At 32.4% G+C, this 22,895-nt stretch overlaps 1 protein-coding gene across 27 annotated transcripts in view; it reads left to right on the top strand.

The window, feature by feature from the left end:
• LOC105479621 (coiled-coil serine rich protein 1) overlaps nucleotides 1–22,895 on the top strand; it is a 1,449,255-nt gene that overhangs the window by 484,689 nt on the left and 941,671 nt on the right. For all 27 annotated transcript variants that reach the window (XM_071092580.1, XM_071092584.1, XM_011737666.3 and 24 more), the window contains exon 6: nucleotides 11,115–11,322. In XM_071092580.1, coding sequence (XP_070948681.1) covers nucleotides 11,115–11,322 — 208 coding nt within the window. The remainder of the gene's footprint in view (nucleotides 1–11,114; nucleotides 11,323–22,895) is intronic.

Here is a 22,895-nt window from a genome sequence, read left to right as displayed (position 1 = left end):
AGATGCTCATACTTTGACAGTTCTATTATATATAATTATGTATAAACCATATTATATGCTTTTCATTTACATGGATAACCTTGCCAGGTATTATACTGAAGCCCAGTAATTTCTCTATTTCAAAGAAAGGATAGACATGCTATTTCAAAGGGAGAGAGTATAGATACCCTTTGTCTTTCTTGTCCATTTACAGTTAACTTTCTCATTATTTACAAAATAGCTACACTTTTATTAGTTCTAACTACGCTTTTGTTTTGTTTGTACAAAATAACTACATTTTTGTTAGTTCTACATGTTGTTGACAGTGTGATTTTTCTATCTTGTTTATTATAATAATATTTACCATTAAGTTTCAAAATATAATACCAAAAAAGGTACTTTTGTAGTTTTATAATATGCTCTCCAAACATCTTCCTAGGAAACTATTTTTGATAATATTTTACAAATATAGTTTCTTAGGACATTAATAAATTGCACATCTCAATAAATTTGTGTTGAAAGAATAAATTAGTGAATGAGTGTTCAAATGAATTTAAGAAATACTGGATTCAGCACAGCAGGATTCTTAATCAGGATTTTTCAAGTTGTTACTCTGCCAATTTTATACAACGAGCTCTGAATAATTTAAAAATATTTTTAAAATGTATTTGATGATTAATGTGTTGTTAAAAATTTTTATTATTTAGTTTCCAAAGCCACACCTGTTATTTTTATCACATGAGAACTATCTATTATATGATTTGGTTTGTGGGGCTAGTTATGTTCTATTTACTATATCCTGTGGCTGCAGATTGAAGTAGCCATCAATAGCCTAGACTATAGTTTTGTAATTCAAACTAAAACATATCTCTAGACTTGCTAGACTGATTTATAGTTTATTGTGTATTATTAATATTATAATTGAGCAAGTCAATTGGTAAGGCAAGGGCTTTGTGACACCTTATTGCCTAGAGCCTAATTAAATGCTTTTTATTTAGTAGGAAAGCCCTTCAAAATAAGTAGGAAGTGACACAATGTTTTCTATATTAAATTAAAAAACTCTTATCCAACAATTGAACCTCCACTACAATTTTGTTTTACAAAAATGTTCTCCCTGAAATAAGAATCTCATTTCTCAGGAGGGGCTGGATTTAAATTCAGAGGTCATGAACATTTCTCTAGAATTCCTCCTTGTGAAACTGCTGGATATCTATATTCACATGCTATCCTTGTTTTCTTTATTATTATCATTGTAAGTATGATTTTGTCATTTTCATTGTTTTATTCTACTAATTGATAATATCTTCTTTATCTACCTACAGTTCATTGACCCAGAATATTTTTACTAACTTGAATAGCTTTGCCTTTGGTGAGACTCCAAAGATAAGTCTAAAAAGTGTTCCCTGGGAAACTGTGATGTGTAAATGCTGTTACTTAAGATTAATACAGCAGAATTCTTAGCATATGTGTTTAATGTATATGAAATTGCCACATATTGTATTCACTCAACTAATACTTATTGAGAAACTGCTGGGAGCTAGGCATTTGGAAATACAAATATGCCAAAAGAGAATCTTTCACCTTCAAAGAGTCTGCAGTTATGTGAAGGATGTAGATTGTAATGTGGTCAGTACAATATGTAATGTGGTCAGTACAGAGGTGTACATAGGGTGTTACCAGAGCAATGAGAAGAGGCAACCAGTGCAGCCGCAGGTAGTAAGGTTTGGAGAGGACTTCCTGGTGGGGATGGGGGTGCATTAGTTCAATCTTAAAAGATGTGTACAAATTAGCCACCTAGATTTTGCACTATATCGTAAACTCACATATATACTAGGAAAAGCTATGACCAGCGAACATGAGAAGATTAGTCTAATCTATTCTTCTATGACAATGTATGTTTTGTTTCTTTTGCTAAAGCTAAATGCATTGCAGAGCAAAACAAGGTTATGACACAGTGGGATGGAGGTAGGGCTCTGGAATTCGTATATTTGAAAGTAATCTAGATGATTTTTGTGTGTGTGGGTGTGAGTGGGTATGTCAAGGCATTTTGGAATCCTTGACTTGGCATAGTATGGAAAATCTTTTTTCTAGTTGAAATTGAATACAAACTATCACAAGTCCTTTTGTTACTTTGAGAATGGAATGTATGAAATTTGATTGGGAAGATTAATGTAGGTTTTATTAATCATTCTCAAATTGATAAAGTTCTGTCACCCTAAAGATTTACTCTAAGTCGTAATTTCAAAGTCATAAGCGCCAAGTCTTTTACCTTTGAAAAGTATTGGAAGCTTTAGTTTCCTAGCCACTATGGATTATGCCAATACTTTTAGGCATTACCTTTATGCCAAATTACAAGACAATAATTTTCCTTTTAGAAACATTATTTTCTAGACTATAATTTCTTGGCTAACACTTATAGCTCTTAGATTGCCACTTGTTGAATATTGTAACAAATTGTCAGAAGCAAATATACATACAGTAATATTTTTAATAATGTTTTTCGTAAATCACATCTAAACTCCCATTTTGTGCATTCCTTAAGTGGCTACAACAATTTTACATATTAGCTCTTAAAACAGTAACATTATGTTCTAACTATTTTATGTGATAATGAAATAGATTGGATTTTATTTTAGTAGTTTGGTCCTGTAAGATTAATCACATTTCTTACATAATATGGATGTGAAGTAAGCAAGGCACTGGTATTTTTGCGGCTCATTATTCTGATATTGAAGGGAAGAAGGTAGGTGACAATTGACATTTAAAACAAATTTATTTTCATAATATAATTTTCTCTCTCTATAAATGATAATTCTCATCTTATTGATTCTGTTACACTGTAAGTATAAAACTTTTATTGTTGATAAGAAGTTTATAATAGATAAATCACTTTAGACCTGGAGTTTGTGACTTAAAAAATAAAAGCCTATATTTCAAAAAGCAAAAATAAAGTGAATAATTAATTATCTTATATATTTCTTCCACTAAATATATTTCAAATGAATTATAATATATAAGTTAAAAAGCCAAAAATAACATGTAACTGTAAGATCTACATTATAGGTAACTATAAAATAAATACTCATTGTCTATATGTATAAAATGCTGTTTCAACCAAATATTAAATAGAATATTTAATATAGTAAAAATTATATCCCCTTTTAGAGGTTTTTCATGTTTATAAATGTATTTGATAGTAAATGTACTAAAAACTACAATGGAACTGAACTTCTAGCAAATTTTGAAAGCTCCTCAGTATCATCGTGAAATAATTATTCCTCAGATGAGACTTTGTTAAACTCATTACTCTTCTTCAGTAATTTAAAATTTCCCAAATAAAATTACTCTTCCCTATAGTGGTGAATGAGAGGGTGGGAAAATTTTCCTGATCCCCACAGGAGAAAAATGTGCAGTTTGGAAAATGTGGAAAATGTAAGTGTTCCAACATAGCAGATGATTTATGTTGTTTATATGATGAATTGCATGAAAGGCTAAAGAGAAATAATTTTAGATTAAAAAAATTTGTTTGATACCTCTTAGACATAGGAAGACCCACCAGCCTGTGATATTTTGTAAGTTAAGAGCAACTTCTACAAATATTAGGGGGCAGTAAATAAGAGTTTGATTTATTTCCATCTGTATGAAATGTCTTTGATGATTTTGTGCTCTCAACTTTCTGTCAGTTTTAGAGCTCTAGGAAAGAAACCCAAATGTATTATTACTTCAATCATAGCATAATTACAGGCATACAATACCTACAATTAAATAATTAATTAGAAAGTGAAAAAATATGTCTGTATGCATAAACAAATTTGGTGTGTATCTTTATGTGTATGGAATTTTTAAACAATAATTTGTTCAACCTGATTGTATTTTCATCTCTACATTCATTAATTCTGATTCTTTTCATAAGTGAAATGGTCTTTAACCTGGATCTCAAATCACATGTGAGTGTGAAACTAGAAAATGGGAGAGAAAAATACTCATGACATTAATGGCATGGAGAAAAGGTACTGAACATACACAATCATGTCAACCCTTCTCTTTTTAACACTAAGCAAGAACTTGCAGAGTCTGTATGATCAGTTTTACACTATAGGTTGCTTTCTCTAAAATTTTGGACACAGCAAAAAATAAGCACCAAAATAGGTGTAAAAATAAAAGTAATAAAATTTTGGACAAGGAAACTAATTTTAGTGAATAGTGGGAGTCCTTAATATTTAATCTAATTCCCTAAGACTATAACTTAGTAATATTTCACTCTTCTAGCTTCAGTGAAAATAGAATAGATAAATATAAGTATATTTAAAAATTTCACCCTATTAAGAGATGACACAATATGATAAAAGAATACTGGACTAAAAGTCAGGAAACCAGAATTTCACAGTCTCTATGTGACAGTTAGAAAATTAATTTAGGCTTGAGCTTTCCTATATATTAAATGGAGATATTTTACATGATGGACTATTATGCTTTTTCTATACTAAATTTGATTATTCTATTTATTTGACTATTACATAGAATTATGCAAGGTTTTATGGATACATTAATGAACAAGAAATATAAGTACTGTCCCTATTACTTCCTTGAATTGTCCTAGTCTCAAATACAGAAATAAATAGTTACACAGTTAATTATGATATTTCACCCTTACTTCTAGATTTAACGTCTTTCTTACTGGAATATGTCCTTTAGCCATTATACCAGTTAGAATGCCTTCACCTTCAAGTAAAAGACAAACCTAACAGAAAGATTATTAAACAGTAAAAACAAAAAACCCCAAAACTTGTCTAACAAGAAATTTAGAGGTAGGGAATCCCCAACTTGGTAAGTTACAAGAAACAATGACCTCTCCCCTCCCCTCCCCTCCGCTCCCCTCCCCTCCCCTCCCCTCCCCTTTTCTAAACGGAGTCTCACTCAGTCTGTTGCAGGAGTGCAGTGGCGTGATCTGGGCTCACTGCAACCTCCACCTCCCGGGTTCAAGCCATTCTCCTGCTTCAGCCTCCTGAGTATCTGAGATTACGGTCGTGCATCAACACTGCTGGCTAATTTTGTATTTTTATTTTTAGTAGAGAGGGGGTTTCACCTTGTTGGCCAGCTGGTCTTGAATGTCTGACCTCAAGTGATCCGCCCACCTTGGCCTCCCAAAGTGCTGAGATTACAGGTGTGAGCCACCCTGCCCAGCCACCAGTTTTGTTTTTTTTTACAGCTGACTCTCCTCTCTTTTGTGTGATACACCAACCATTCCAGGCAATGTATCAAGACAAAACAACACCCAAAGGAAAATAGCTATAATTATTCTGTGTTTTTTTTTTTCTTTTTGCCAGGGAGGAAATATTTTCCTGAAGCCCTCCTACCCCAGTCTTTCTCTTATTTCTCTGAGTCATAGGAGAACCAGCATTTAAACAAATTAAGAAGTTTTGTTTTTGAAAGAAGCAGGAAGGAGATATAAAATGAAGAGCGGGCGGGCAGCCAACAATGTCTGCCCATAATAATTTTTTCCTTTCAGAAATGTTATCAGTTGGTTCTCGAGTTTCTGGTTTTTTGTTTTTGTTTTTGTTTTTCATTTTTATAATGTTCTTTTCTCTGCTGAGACTTGCCATTTTTTTATGTTATTACCATGTTTAATAGACCTTGAAGATGTTTATAATGCTGATTCAAATTCATGTCAGCTAATTCCAATCTATGGGTCATCTCATTGTTAGTGTCTGTCTGTAAATTGTTTTTCTGCTTCTTTGCATATCTGCTTATGTGAATATTTGCCACACACGAATGGATGACATGTTTATCAGAGTCTGTATTTTATTGTCTTCCTTTACAGAAAGAATAGAGTTATTCTAGCAGGCAGTTAATTTACTAGTAGATCAAGTGAATTTTTGAGCCTTTTTAAATTTTGGAACTCTTATGTCTATCAACACTATGAGTCCCCTTTGTCTGTGGCAGATCATCCTTTATCTGCATAGGCATAAGAAATTGCTGCAGTCTCTGTTTTTAGAAACTTCATGCAAGTTCAATACCCTGACACCACCACAGTGGCAATTTGTATAATTATTTCTGGTTTGCTTTCTTTCATATGGCACCTGGAAGTTCATCTGGCTTTTCCTTTTGTACTGTAACATGTTATAAAATAAACATGGTTATAAGTTATTTAGCATTTATTCGTATTTGGAACATGAGGTGGAGTGTAGATCAGCTCAGTCCAATGTGTTCTTAGAGGTCCCTTCAAATTAGTTTTTTTAAATGCATCTGTGATAAGCATTAAAAATGAAGTCCTACCATATAAAAGAGGTACCTGCGTATTTTTTAAGAGTGGGGTACTAGCTGCAGAGGTTTCTCTGGCGACCTGATGTTTTTTAAGGGAAGATCTGAAAGTGGGTAAAGGATATTTTTTTATGAAGATAGAACAACATATGCAAAGGCCCTGAGGCAGGATGGAACTTGGCACATTTCAAGGCCTGAATGAAGGCCAATGTGTTTGGAACTCAAAGAGCAAAGAGGCTCTGAGGTTTTGTGAGAGAGTTTCTAGACCATAAAACAACCTTGTTGGCTATGTTAAGATATTTGAATTCTATGTTGCTTTTCCCCATATCACTGGTACTGGTGAAATAACTTGTTATATGTAAATGTTTATCTAAATGTAGTGTTAAGTTCTTATAACCACTACACTTACTATAGAGGGAATTGCTGATTTCATCTATTCTAGAAATATGATGAAACATCCAGCTACAGAACAATTTGAGATGCAAGTCTTTTCCTAAAATGACACTCTCAAACAATATATTTGGAAAGGAAGTATGAAAAATATAAGTTATTCATAATCAACAGCCTTTCTGTAGGTAGGTCCTTAAACAGATAGTTTCTGTTAGGTTCTGGGAATGCCAGTTCATTAATATAGATTTATGTCATTGTGCTGGTCTTAGAATTATTCAAGCTAGGATTAAACTCACCATAAATAACCTGAACCTTTTTAAAATGAGGTTGCAACAACAGTAAGTTTCCTAAGTTAAGGTTTTTAAAAATTATTATTTTCTGCAGCTTTACTTAATGAAGCTTTGGAAGGCAGTTGTGTGCATATGCTTATTTATTATGCTGGGTAAATAGGGGTTACTTACTTTTCTATTCTTTGGAAATTTGGTTCAGAAATCACAATTACATTATAAAGTGTAAGCCATTGAGATGCTTTTTGGCTATAGACATTCCCGATAATGAAAGATGTCATTGCACTAAATAAAGAAAAGTTCCTATGACAGATAATGGGATCAATGCTATGCAACTGACATGATCTTGTATTTTGATAGTCATTTGGGCCATTATATTAAGAAACTTTCAAATGATTTGAAGAGCACTGGTGGGAAAGAGGAAATTCTAACTACCCAATGATACTACTTAGTTATAGCTAAGTGAGAAAAAAAAAATCATAAAAATACTCTTTCTCTCTCAGGTAAGGGAAATCTTTCAGTTCCCCTGTAGTGTGTGTCAAGATATATGTTTTCCCATTAAACTTGTCTGCCATACTGAAAAGAGAATTACGGCACAACTTTTGAACTAGTTTGGTAAGAAATTCCTTTCACACAAAGGATCCCAGGGAGAAAAGTATAAAGCCAGTTCACCATCGTAGTTTAACTTAAATGTGTTAAGTATCAGTTGAAAGACTCAAATCTTCTACTCATTCAAGAATCCACTTAATGTAACATTTATGAGATTTGCTATTAATCTCATCCAAAACCTATGTTATTTTGGTACTTATGGGCTTAGAAAAGTCTGTATGTCTCAAACTTTAAATGTTACTAAATCTTAAATTATGAAAACTTGGTTAGCACTCATAAGCAATGAGGCATGTGTAAATATTGTTAACAATTTTACTTAGGATTCATGAAGTTGACCCAGAGAGGATGAACTGTATATAAATGTGTTCAGTGGAGATTACATTGTCTTTGTTTTTTGTTTGGAGTAGTTATGGTGATTAATGAACCACTGTATCCAGCTTCAGTATCATACTCTTTTTTTTGCCAAGTTAAAGGACTATCTTTGGTGATATAAAGCACATTTGTTCAGTTTCTTGAAACTATAATAATTCAGAGTTGGCAGACAGAGTTATATATCCCCAAGTGCATGAATTGTATTATCCAGTGAACCCTGCTAAATGCAAGAACAGAAGAGCACCTGAATCTTGTTCTCCCCTCACCAGCCTTATTGTATGTTTTCTGTACTAGAGGAAAATATGGCTTTGTATTAGAGATTTTTCTTCATTTTCTTGTCAACCACAAGGATAATTTTAGGTGAATTTACCCAGAGATACTTGGGTATTTTTCTGCCCAATAATATCTATTGATCAAAATATTAATATTCAATATATTGAACAACCATAAACCATAAGTACCAACCAATCAGAAAGACAATGGCAATCAACATAAAACAGGATGGCTGTGCCGGCCTTTGCAGCTGAGTGACAACCCCATTTAACAGATATTTCACTGACGATTTCAACCTAATTAAGAATGATTTTGATTACCATAGCCTTGTAGCAGATCTATTTTTTCATGTAGAGATAAAATGTTTTGAGATAAATTGATTTGTTTCTCATATGTGAAAGAATATTAGGTTTTTTTTTTTGGTATGAACTACTAAAAAGTTAATAATTGTGGTGAACCTCTTAAAGTCAGTGACAGAATTCTATTAATCTCTGCAACTTCAGCCATCGCTGCTCTTCTGGACACAATGTGGATGTTTTCAATAATTTTGGAAAAAGTGCCATCATCTTTTTCCTTTTGGGATTAAAAATATATTCAAATTATTGAAGTATGAAAAAATGACTAATTTTATCTTCATAATGCATTTCTGTACATGGTTCATCTTAGCTATTTGAAAATGGCAAAGATATTTAAATTTGTAAATATTAAATTATAATCTCCAGAGCCTCAGTAAATTTCCTGAAATACAATGTTAGAACTTCACACTAACATGATTCCTGAAAGTTGTGTCAGTCCGCATGGATGTTTAGATCCATGACTGACCAAATAATTTTAAAGAGCCAGCAAGCTAACTAACAGGAATTATAGAAATATAATTTAAATTTTATTGTAATTGTGGCAGGAAATTTAGAGCCATGGACAGGAGCCCCACAATTCATAAAAATTCACAATACAGAAACATTTTTCTGTATGAGAGTTGTGTGTGTAGATGATTACAACAAATTGTGTTTTATTTATTCACCCATTATTGCATTTATCTATTCAATTTCAATTATACATATACAACTATTTGCTGAGTCAGCCTAATATATGCCAAATATCAGGCAAGTTCACAACTTACAAATGATACATCTTCAAAAATTCGATTATAACTAAAGTACTACTCTAATTTAATATATACCTACTGTGACTTCTAATGTTTATATTTGATTTTATTCTTATTGGTCTTAGAGAAAATAGCCCTAGAAAGCATTAACACTAAATAGAAGCCTATAAGAATGACTGTATAGTTCATTGCAAGTTGGACATAATATAATTAAATTGGATCAATTGTATCAGATTAAATATACACTTTAAAGTGAAAATGTTAATGTTTCTTAGTATAACTGTAAGTATACTATTTTATTCAATTGCATGCTTGTTTTCCACACAAAATGCAACACTGTAGTGGTTTAGAGCTAAGTGTGCATTACCAGCATTCAAACCTCAGCAATATCCCTTGTTAGCTGTGTAACTATCAGCAAGTTACTTAACCTCTCTTGACTCAAATCACCCCATTGGGAAATGGAGATTATAATAGTACCTAAAAGAATTGTTGTGAGAATTACATGATTTAAAACCTATTAGGTCATTACGTGATTGCCTGAGGTTCAATAAGAACTATATAAATATTAGCTATTATTATATGTATGCACATTATGTAGTTAGTAGGGGGAAAATTCCTAGGTTAGTTCATTTTACATCCACTTCTTACTAACTCTTTAACAACAAGAAAAGTTACTTATCTGTGCTTTATATTTACCTCTTGAAGTTATTCAAGGTTTGAATGAATTAACACACATGGAGTGGTTAGCACAGTACTTGGACAGTAGTCAACCCTCAAAAAATGTTAGCCATAATTTTTTATTCATTATTTCATTATAAATATAAAATGGAGGTAATAATTATTATCTTATCCCTTCAAAGGACAATTGAACCACTGAGCATACCTGTGAAGATAAGTAAACAATTGAATATTATTCAAAAATGTGTTTACTAATTATCTAGTAATTTACAAATTCAGTTATTCTGTTTGTGAATAATCACACATGAATAAAATTAATTAAAAATATATTTTCTTATCTGTATTATTGCCTGACCTTGGTGGCAAGTGCCAGAGCATCTGTTTGTTTTTTTCTCTATTTAGGTTGCTAAGGTATCTTGTCATATAATTTAGAAAATTATATGATATAAAATATATAAGAAAATAACATAATTCAGAAATGCGTATGTATACATATATATACATATATATATATATAATTGAAATTAAACACAAGCCCTAAAAAGTATGTTACAATATTAATTATCATTATTGGATAGGTCTCTTGGTTTTAAAAATATAAAGAATTTTTTAATGGAATGATTATATCCTAAAACTGCAATTTTCATTGAATCTTAACACTAAATATGTATTTGACCCATTGCATAATTTCTACTGGAATGTCTGAAAATTTTTAAAAACTAATGTCGTGAGGCTGGGAGCAGTGGTTCATGTCTGTAATCCCAGCACTTTGAGAGGCCAAGGCAGGCGGATCATGAGATGAGGAGATCAAGCCATCCTGGCTAACACGGTGAAACCCCGTCTCTACTAAAAATACAAAAAATTAGCCAGGCATGGTGGCGGGCGCATGTAGTCCCAGCTACTCGGGAGGCTGAGGCAGGAGAATGGCGTGAACACGGGAGGCGGAGCTTGTAGTGAGCCGAGATTGCATCACTGCACTCCAGACTGGGCGACAGAGCGAGACTCCGTCTCAAAATAATGATAATAATAATATCATGAAATGAGGACACAAGAAATACTTTCTAGGATACTAGAACCACTGATCAACAACTTGGGAAATACTGCTGTAAGCATGCTGCACTGTAATTTTTGTTCTTTTTTTTTTTTTTTTTTCTTATTAGGAATCTTTCCCTGAAATTAACAAAGGACGTTGATCAAGAAGCCAGGTGTTCCCACATCAGCCGAATGCCCAACAGTCCATCTGCGGATTGGCCCCTACAAGGTGTGGAAGAAAACGGAGGCATAGATTCTTTGCCATTCAGACTGATGTTACAGGACTGCACAGCAGTCAAGACGTTATTATTAAAGATGAAGAGAGTTCTTCAAGAGGTAATGGTTTGCTCTAAGATTAATGTCCTTCAGTGCTGGTAGACAATGAAGTCAGAAGACGTGGTGAGACCCTGCTCTGTCAGTGATTAACTGCATGGCATTGTGCAGGGGTGGGGTTTCCTCTTGGACCTTAGCTAGTCTCATATGTCAAATGAATGTTTTGAAGTTCTGGTTTATAAGGTACTCTTTAGCCTTAAAATTTTAAGAGCTTATGAAATACTTAAAAAATAATAAACTAATCCCAAACATCCTTCTATTTGTCAGTTAAGGAGAAATGGATGTCAGCTATAAAGTTATGGTTACATGCTATTATAAAGCTATTGAGAGATCTATTAAATGTATTTCACATCAATGATACTGGGGCTTTGTTTTTATGATACCATAAAAGTAGTTTACTTAGTCGTTTTTGTTCCAATAATAATCAGAATTCAGTAAAGTTGAATTACAGTAAAATTCAATCTGAAGGTTGGAATGATTTTGCCTAAGGAATGCAGCTACCCTCCACACAATCTGGGCCTAGTTAGTGAAAGAGTGAGCTAGTCAGGAAAATGCATCATGGGATTCTTTTACGCTTGTGCCCAGAAATCAGCCATTCTTTAGGATTCAAGTTTGCTTTGGTTTGATTTTTATAATTACAACATTTGTTTTATTTGAAGGATTTCTATAAAACGTATACACACGATTATTATTGAATCGTGACATGTGAAGTGAGAGTTAATAATTTTAAATTATTTTCCTCAAGTAAGTGTAATTTCAGGGCAACAGCCTGAAATTTGTGTCTTTGTATTACATCCCATTATCTTTAAGTAGATTTACCTTTATTGATTGGAGATATTAATAAAGAATTGAGAAAAATATTATTATTTAGAATTGATAGTCTCTATGTTATAATGATTGCTACCATTTGCTTTTTGAACACTTTCATAATAATGCTAGCAGTTACCACTGGAGGCTAGAATTGAATCAGGAAGAAAGAAGGCAATATAAGATAAATGAATGCCATAGACTATTGGGGCTTCCAGTGTGCTCTCATCAGCTGTTATAAACTGTATTAGTCTGTTCTTACACTGCTAATAAAGACATACCTGAGGCTATGTAGTTTATAAAGGAAAGACATTTAGTTGACTTACAGTTCCACATGGCTGGGGAGGCCTCACAATCACAGTGGAAGGTGATGAAGGAACAAAGTCACATTTTACATGGCGGCAGGCAACAGAGCTTGTGCCCGGAAACTCTTATTTATAAAACCATCAGATCTCATGAGACTTATTCACTACCATGAGAACTGTATTTGGGGAACCACCCCCACGATTCAATTAGCTCCGCATGGCCCCCCACCTTGACACATGAGGATTATTATGATTAAAGCTGAGACTTGGGTGGGGACACAGTCAAACCATATCGTAAACAAAAACTGGAAGATATCTTCTCTGTGTCCCATACAGGTTGTATCACTAGGGCAACCTTTGTTTCTGCATTTTCTGGATCCTATAATGTGTTGTGCTGGAGTGGTATGCTTATACCTGATTACCCTTTGAATTTCAGAAATTATGTGAGCTGGCAGTTAAGCAAAGGCATCAAATAAATTATATGAACTTATAATTAAATCAATTACTTTTAAAAAGGGTAATCAGTATTCAAAACATATTTTCTATTTATTTTACTATTATCTACACTTGTGAGATGATTTACATCTTTTAGAATCACATGGTGGAAGTACTATATAATTCCTACTGTACAGATTTCCAACATGTAGATTCATTTATGTCATTTTGGTAGCTTGAAATCAGCCATGTGGGAGTATTTATGCCTCAGAAATTGGCAAACACTGCAAATTAAGGCCTTGTATTTTTGGCAAGCCTGTTGTTAAATATTTACTAGCACATTACTATGTGTATAACTATATGATTTCTATACTGACAACATAAATATTTGACTGCGAATGAATAGATAAGTTTGAATTTCTTCAACCTTTGGCTTAACATGCAACCTGATCCTCTTCAAACAAGGCAAACTTAGTAACAGCTGTTATATTAAAAGGTACTAATCTCAACTATTCAGCTTTTTACCTCTCTGTTTGGTCTGAATTTTAATAACAAGTCAATTCAAGCAAAAGTTAAGTAGAAAGAACTGACAGAAGGTGCAAGAGGCTTTCTTAGAGTACTTAATTTTATAATTTTAAAATATTCAGTGATATTCACTATAAAGTCAATATTCAAAATATATTGAGATGGTTTTTATACTGCCACCTGTTTGTCTTTATTAAGGAGTATTCAAAGAAGCTGAAGAGAATCTATTTTTAAAGCTGATGTAGAGTGAAGAATACTTAATATATGTTTGTGCAGCCCATTCAGTGAGCAGAGGGTCTTTATTATCAACAGGGAAAAGCAATACTATTGTATGATTAGCATAGACAACAGTTCTACTAAGAAGATATTCATAATAGGTGTCTCTAAAGAAAATTGTTTTTTGAAATGTTCCTTAAGACAGGAAGTTTTAAACTGCAATTCCCATTTTATTACTAAATTTGAGTTTAATATCAATATGCATTTAGATTAACAATATCTTTTTAATGTAAAAAAATTCATTCCTATTTTTGAACTGATTTTTTGTGATGTACAATAGTTCAATCTTTGTTCACAGATTATTTTTTAATGGCAGGAGGTCCCTGTTATCTGGTTTCAAGGTAAAATAACTACTTAATTTTTATATGTCATATTAGAATATTCTTTTATTTGAGATATTTGTTACATGAGTATTGCTTTTATATATTTTTTCCCATTGATCTATTTGAAACCTATCACTTAGTAGAAATGCAATGCATTCATGACATTTTTATACTTTTGCTAATAAAGGTACACCTTTCTTGTGAGCAAATCAAGTTATCCTTTATTATTTTTGAGGGGACATCTTCTACAAATAGCATTTGAAAATATCCAGAGATAGTAATAGTGAGAACACAGAATATTTTTGGCCTAACCTGTTTAAGATTGCTGTAGGGTTGTGGTTAATGACTAGTGACTAGAAGGATGCCTAGACAGATTTTTAATAGATGACTTCCCTAAAGTTTCTAGAACAGATTCAGGATTGTGGAGTAATAAAAATAATTCCTTGGAAAGTTCTACACAACAGGCTAAATAAATATACAGGTTGAGCATCCCTAATCTGAAAATCCTAAATCCAAAATACTCCAAAATTTAAAACTTTTTGAGCACTGATGTGACACCACAAGTGGAAAATTCCACATGTAAGTACTTTAAACAACTTGTTTTATACATGAAATTATTAAAAATATTGTATAAAATTATCTTTGGGCTATGTCTATAAAGTATATATGAAACATAAAGGACTTTCATGTTTAGACTTGGGTCCCATTTCCAAGACATCTTATAAGGTATATGCAAATATTCTAAAGTCTGAAAAAATTCAAAAAACACTTTTGGTCCCAAACCTTTTGGATAAGGGGTACTTGACCTGTACTCTCTCTTTCAAGTACTCTTATCTATATAGTTCATATTGGTTATGTCATTTTAATGAATATAAGCATAAATGGTGATGTCTACTTATAATATTTTAAAGCTACCTATAAAATTTACTTCTTGCAACATTTTTTATGAGCTATCACATGTTTAAAATTATTTTGCAATTTGTATTACTGGCTTAACGACCTTAGATGCTATTAAAATGTTAAATCCCATTAGCTAATTCCAGATTTTTTTAAAGTTATTTTGTCATTAACTGGCATTGCATTACTTATTATTCTACCTACTTTGGGTTTAATAAAAATTTTCATCAAGTAATTCATTTGGCGCTTAGTAATTCTTCCATTTTATGCCATCACCATAACAACATAAACCATATTAATCTAATCCAGGTTTGGGGATTATATGTGACATGCTATTTTATAACATAATATATACTTTCAATAAAATATAATTTTGAAAGTGAATAAAACTGTGAAAGTGAATCTAACAGCATGTTTGTATCTGAATCATCTTGGGTAGGAACCAGAGATGGAGATGAATAATGGCTAGGCATTGCTCTAAATATTCTGCTTCAGTGAACCTGTCTTTGGCCCAAACATGTGAATGGTGAGGACTTACTAAGTGTCTCTTCCAAGTATACTGGAAAAGCACTGGGTTAGGATATTGTGTTTTAGACTGTTTGTATTAAACATCCGGAAACCTTCCTCTACTTAGGAGATTCTTGCTCCTAAATACTTTTCAGATCTGCTTATATCTATCTCTTCTTCCAACTGCTCCTACATCAATGATGGTCCATTTTACTGAAGTTACTTCGTAACGGGTCTTCTTACTTCTAGTCTTCCCACCTATCGAATTAGTTTACTCATTGCTGTCAGACTAAAATGAATATGTGATCAAGTCAGTCTCCTGTAATTTTTTGAATGTTTCCTAATTGCTCTTACAAGTTCTTCTACAGGTTGTATAACAGTCTATATTTCCTCTATCATTGGAGCACTTATGTCTCCTCATTATAATTGCTAATCTTCCTTTTCCCAGTGATACTCTAAGATGCATGAAAATGATCTTGTGAACTTGCATCTTCTTGTATCTTCTCAACCTGGAGAGTATTTGCTGTTTAATAAGTGTTTATTAATAAATAAATGAAAGGAACTAGATTTCATTCTGTTTCCAGGCTACCATTAAAATAACTGTTGACAGAAAACAAATAATAAGCTTGAGTGCTTGATGGAATGAGGATCAAAATAAGTATGTAGAAAATTTCTCTTCATTAAACGAAGTGTACAATATGTTTTTTCTCCAAATATGAAATAAAGACACATCACAAAAATTACTAGATTTAATTTAATCAAGACTCATTTGTTTGCCCAAGTCTATCGATGGTAGATATAATTTCCTGAAGATTTTTGAGACCTTTCTATGCAGTAGATGGCTGTAGTGTTCATTAACTGTGTTTTTAAAATTATCTGCTACATCTTCCAGATTAGAAGAAAGGCCTAGTGGTTTAGAGACTGGTTATTTCCATATGTACTCACTCTTTTCACACAGAGATAATTTTGTTTTCACTAAACATCATGGCAATTTCAGAGGAAAAGGACAACCATAAATCATTATAAAACCACAAATTAGCAAATCTAATAAACATAAAATTGTTGGTATAAAGCCATTATTACTTCTTATTGTTTGGCTAAGCTTACCATTTTCCTAATGATGTTCTGTTGACATCCTAGATTTTAATTTTGAGGTGAGCTAAGAATTAATAATCTGAATGGAATATCACACTCCAAATTGTGTCATCCTTTTTTAAAGATTTTTTTTTAATTAAAATGCTCATTCATATTCCCAGCAACTCCAAACTTCAACTCCTTTATTTTTAGAAAAATGACTGATGTTGGGCCCTTAGAAATTCTATTGTTGTCACTTTATTCTCTAGTATTAGTGGTAAAAGAATGACTATAGCAAGGGAGGAGAACGGTATCATTTTTTTCTTTTTTTCTTAATTTTTTCACCTAATTTTATTAATCTATAAAAGAAAATGTTTAATATCTACAGAGGTGGGTTTTGTTTTAATATTTCCTTTTAGTTTGCTCTACTCTCTCTTTATCAAACAAATATATTTTGATATAATGAGCTAAATCTATTCTAACAAAATAGGTAGATAAGTAAAAATCAAGGAACTACTTATTTGAAAATTTATGTAATTCACAGGCCCATGTAGTTGATGGAAATATTGGGGCTGTGAAACATTTGGAAAAGACCTGCCATTGATTAAAGAGCTGGAATCTATTTTTCTTTTTCTTTTCTCTACTACCTAATAGTTCAACCATTAATTTCATTTTACCTAAAAGGAATAATAATGAAAAACTTTCAAGGATAATTTTCAATGCAAAATTTTGGGTTTTTTTTTTTTTCAGTATAATTTGCAGTTACATTATAAAATTTAGAGCGTTTTCAACTTCATCATTCGTCACTCTTGGGAATTTTTAAAGGGTTTATTTTTACTACATTTCAGTAAATGATTCAAAGAGCATTAATAAGGATTTTATAACTAAATGACATTTTCCTATCAGCACATCTTGAGATGGAAAGAAAAGTCTATAGGGTAGGAACTTTAGCAATGGATAATTAGAGAAGGAAAAGGCAACAGTGAAGAGTCGTAAAGAAATACCCAAATCAAGCAATTACCATGGAAGTATAGATAGCAATCTAATAATCAGAATTCTCTTTATACTTATCATTTGAAAATAACAACACTACAAGTCTTTGCTACCTTCTTTGTATTTATTTATTTATTTTTGCTGACTCAAAAATATGTTTAAGGAAAATTAGAAAAAGAAGTGTCGTGAAAACATCAAATGGCAGAAAGTTAGAGTGGCTATAGTAATGTCAAAGTAGATCTAAATATATGACATTTTACCACAGTCAGAGAGCCATACTTACTAATGGTAAAAGTCAGTTCTTTAGGAAGACACAACAGTCAAACATATGGATGGCTTGTTTCTAGAACTTCTAAATACACAATGCAAAAACTGACAGAACTAAGAAATAAACAAATTAGCAATCACAGTTGAAGAATTTAAAACATTTCTTTCTATAATTGATAAAGCAACTAAATGAAAAACATCAGAAAATTTCTAGAAGACTTGAACAATATTATCAATATTTTTAACCCAAATGACATTTATAGAATACTACACTTAATAAAATAATTATATATTATTTTCAAATGTGAGTGGAACATCATCAAGAAAAAGTATATCCTGGGTAACAGAATAAGTCCCACTAAATTTAAAAGGTAGACATCTATAGGGTACATTTTCTTGAGAACAATGGAATGAAACGAGGAATCATAAATAATAAAATAACTATAAAAGCATCAAATATTTGGAAATTAAATTACAAACTTCTATATAACCCATAGACAAATTTAGAAAGCTGAAAGGAAATTTTAAAATGTTCCAATGAGATGATGATAATAATATCACAAATCAAAATGTTCTGGATCTCATTAAAACTATGATTACAGGGAAATTTGTAACTTTAAATGCTTATATTTAAATAAAGAGTGCTATAATTCATAACCTAACTTTCTTCCTTGAAATGTTGGTTAATGAATACAAAAAAACAATCAAACAGAAAGAAGTTCTAATATTAAATAGTACGGTAGGGAAATTATAGTTCATAATAATTTGTTACACTTCAAAATAGCTAGAAGATTTGTAATGTTCCCAACACAAAGAAAAGATACATGTTTGAGGTGATGTATATACCAATTACCCTGATTTAATCACTCCACATTGTATACATACATTAAGAGATCACATGCACCCAAAAATATGTTCAACTATAAAATATCAATTAAAAAGGAAGCTAATAGAAGTAGGGCAAATTAAATCCAAATGAAGTATGTAGAAACACATAATAAAGAATAAAACCATAAAATTAAAAACAGACAAACAATAAGCCCAAAAAAGTCAATAATAAAATGACAGAATTAACAGTAAATTTATCAGCATTGGAGGATATAAGGTTATCATAAAATTATACATTGCTGTGTAGAAAATTAGCTCTAAAATCTAGTAGATTAAATCCATATTTGTTATATCAAAGTTTCTATGGTTACGAGTTTGAGAGTGGTTACCTATGGGTTATGGCTGAAGGCATCTCATTAGGTTGCACTCAATATGTCAACCATGGCTGTAGTCATGAATTCTTGGCTGAACTTGAGGATCTACTGCCTAGTTCATTCACTTGCTGTGTGGCAAGAGGACTCAGTTCTTCACTGCTGGTACTCAGAGGCCTCAGTTTCTTACCATGTAGCCTTTTCACTGGTCAACATGTCAATTGGCTTCCCCCTGACTACACAATCTGAGAGAGAGAAGACAAAATGCACCATGTCTTTTGTAACCTAATCTCAGAAGTAATATACCATCACTTTTGTCAAATTTATTAGTCACAAAGATCAAACTTGATTCAGCATGGAAGAACAATATGAAAATAATGAATACCAGGAGGTAGGGAACATTGTGGTCCATCTTGGAGGCGGTCTACCAGTCAATGGTATATTCCTCGCATATGCAAAGTACACTCAGCCCCTCCCAAGGCCATTCAAAGTATCATTCAATTATAACCTCAATTCAAAGTGCAGAATCTCAAAATCTAAAGTATATATAGCTGTAGATGAGGTTTAAACACAGCAACTCAAGTACAGTTTTCCATTTTAACCTGTAAAATAATACACATGTTAGTAGTTTTTTGGTTAGGATTCAGGGCCTACTGAAAATTCTTGCTTTTCTTTCTGTCCTCTATGTTCTTTGTTCTAACCTCTGGGCAATTCTTTCTTATAAAGGTAGCACATGTTTTGCAGCAGAATAGTTTCTTCATCCTTATTTGTAGGTGTAGACATTAGTATTCAAAGACCTCTTTTCATTTTACTGTTTGTCTCTTAAAGACCAAACTTGGAAAGTGTTTCTGTGAATATAACTCTCTTAAATTCCTTTTAGGGTTGCCTGTAAACCTTATTCGGGAATCATTTCCTTAGACAAAATGCATACCCACAAATCTCTTCAAGATAAGCCCTACTCTAACTTGAAATAGGTGGGGGATAACTCCTTTAAGCTTTTGAAATTTTAATTGTTTGGCTGTGAAGTTCAATGGGCCATACCTTAAAACCTTAAACAAAAGGCACCTTCTGTGTGAGTGAACTTGCTACTCTGCAGCACCACATTTTATCTTTCAGGACAGATCTACATCCATTAAATAAATTTTAAGATAATCGATTTGTTTTAATCTCAAATGATGTGGTTGCTGCACAGGTTTACATGTTTATCAAAACTCATCAAATTACACATTTTGGATAGCAACACATGAAATGTCATTACACAACTGTTAAATGCCACTGTCAATGCTCCCATTTGTGGAATTTTTAGTTTTCCCTTGTGAGACCTGTAAAACAACTATGACCATTTATCATACAGACTAACTTAGTATTGTCAGTTCTTACAAATTATTACAAGTTATTTTCCCTCATTGTTAGAATAATATAGGTTAAAAAACATTTACAAGGTAACACAGTCTTCATATACACATATGGATCCCATTGTATACTCCTTGAAGAAACCTCTGGTTTAGATAATGGTGTCTCTTAGACTGATAGATTTTTTAATAACATTCTGCCTACATAAATAAGGCCTGACTATGATGCTGTACAACTTGGTCTTGAAAAGAGATGAGGAGAAGAGGAAAGTATAATTCCATGACTCTTGCTTTGTAAACAACCCTAAATTTAAACAGTCCTCTTGGAGAGATTAGAGAAGGTGAAGAAAAATTCTTTCCTAACCCCAACCCCATTTCACTCACAAAATTCCACTGGAGGAAGTATATTGTAGTGGTAAAGATTACAACTGTTTTGAATCGTAGAGATCTAGGTGTGAATCTCACTTCTGCCACTGTATAGCTATTGTAAGTTGATTAAGGTTTTCTTAAGTTTCTATTTCATCATATGTAATATTAATAGCTACCTAATAGGGTTACTCGGACAATTAAGCAATAAAATGTGTACAGGACATCACAGTGTGAGTTTGGGGTAGACAGTCATGAACATGAGCCACTGCAGTGATCTTACTTGTGTGATCATTGCTGACTGTGTCAAGCCAGGTGTGAAATATTTGAGATTTCTTAAACACTTACAAATATAACAGTTAAAAAAGAATATATATATTATTTGTATATATACATATATATCTAAATGCTTAATAGCATAATGTGTTGTATTCATTGAATCAGTATCAATTATTTTTAATAAAATTATCAATAATTTTTAATAAAATTAAAATAATTTACCAATAATGTTAAATAAAAGCCATACTAGCTAAAACTGAAAGTAGAAGTATTATTGCCATGTATGCTTTTCTGGACTTACTCAATTATGGCAGCACATTTGACCTGACACCACTCCACAAAAGTGCTACAACATGTCAATTGAATTTCCTGTTTAGAGTCAACATATACTGTGGTTGTTCCAGGTGAGAATTCAGGGTGACAACCAGAATGATAGAAGTTGAGATAGAAGGGAAGAGATGTGTACTGTTTTGTTTTGTTTTGTTTCTTTTAGAAGTTTTCTCAATGGTACTTGCTTGTGAACTGGAATAGACTGGTGACAGAAAGATAAAAATCAAGCATAACTCTGAAATTTGTCACTTGAGTCACAGGCAGATTATATTGCCATTTTATGAGCCTTGGAAGACTAGGAGAGGAGTCACCTGTGCAAGACAGAAGGAAACAAGAGTTCTATTTTGACCAGGTGAAGGTTGAAATTCTTATTTCAACATGCAAATGTATGTGTCAAGCAGAAATTTGAATTAATGTGTCTGTACATCCAGCAAGATCATGGCTAGAAATGTAGATTGATTATTCATGATCATATGGATTATATTTAAAGCTGTGGAAGAGAGAATTTGTATTTAAAAAAAGAGTAGGATGTGCCAATATTTAATGATTGGAAAATCAAGAGAAAGAGTGTCCAGGGAGCTAGGAAGAACACTAAGAGCATAGTGTCTTTCAAAAAGCCAAGAGAAAATATTGCTTCAAGAAGGTCAACTTGGGGAGGTGCTGAAAAGTAAGTAGGATAAGAAAAGATAAGCAATCACGTTGGCAATCCTTTGAAGTTAATTCCAAAAGCAGAGTAATAGGCTTTAGGAAATTCAACTTATAAAACAACCTATTCTAAGTGTTAATTTGGATAGTCAAAACCTAGAAGAGAAATAGCCATTTCCATCTAGTGTTCAGTTGTTAAATTATTTGTTAATTCCTTTATGGCATGGTTCTATGAATGTGAAAGACATGAAAATTAATAATAGATGTCCTGAGTTTTAAAAATAGCTTTTAAAGTAAGACATGTCTTAGTTTTGTAAGGACACTATAGATTTTATTAGGTTAATCAAGAATGATAAACAAAAAAAAAAAAACTTTTTTTATAGAGTACTCTCCATGTTGAGCTATCATCTTTCTTGTAAGAAGTATTATTTATATTACTTAAAGTTATTACTTAATAATGCAGAATAAATCTAGCGTAGTGATCACAAGATACAAGTATGATATGATTAGGCTTTGTGTCTCCACCCAAATCTCGTCTTGAATTGTAATCCCCATTATCCCCATAATCCCCAGGTGTCAAGGGAGAGACTATGTGGAGGTAATTGAATCATGGGGATGATTTCTCCCATGCTGTCCTTGTGATAGTGAGTGAGTTCTCATGAGATGTGATGGTTTAATAAGGGACTCTTCCCCCTTCACTCCGCACTTCTCCTTCCTACTACCTTGTGAAGAAGGTGCCTTGCTTCCTTTCCTTCCATGGTGGAAGTCATCTTCCACCATGACTGTAAGTTTCCTGAGGCCTCCCCAGTCATGCTGAACTATGAGTCAAATATCTTTCTTTTTTAAATTACCCAGTCCTGGGCAGTTCTTTATAGCAGCAGGAAAACAGACTTATGCAATGTACTAGAACAAACTGTTCAGATTTGAATGTCAGCTGTCACAATTACTGCGTGCATATGATTTTGGGCAGGGTGCCTAATCTCTCCATGGCAATCT

The sequence above is a fragment of the Macaca nemestrina genome, chromosome 3, assembly GCF_043159975.1.
Source record: "Macaca nemestrina isolate mMacNem1 chromosome 3, mMacNem.hap1, whole genome shotgun sequence".
Lineage (NCBI taxonomy): Eukaryota > Metazoa > Chordata > Mammalia > Primates > Cercopithecidae > Macaca > Macaca nemestrina.
This window is presented reverse-complemented; position numbering and strand designations above follow the sequence as displayed.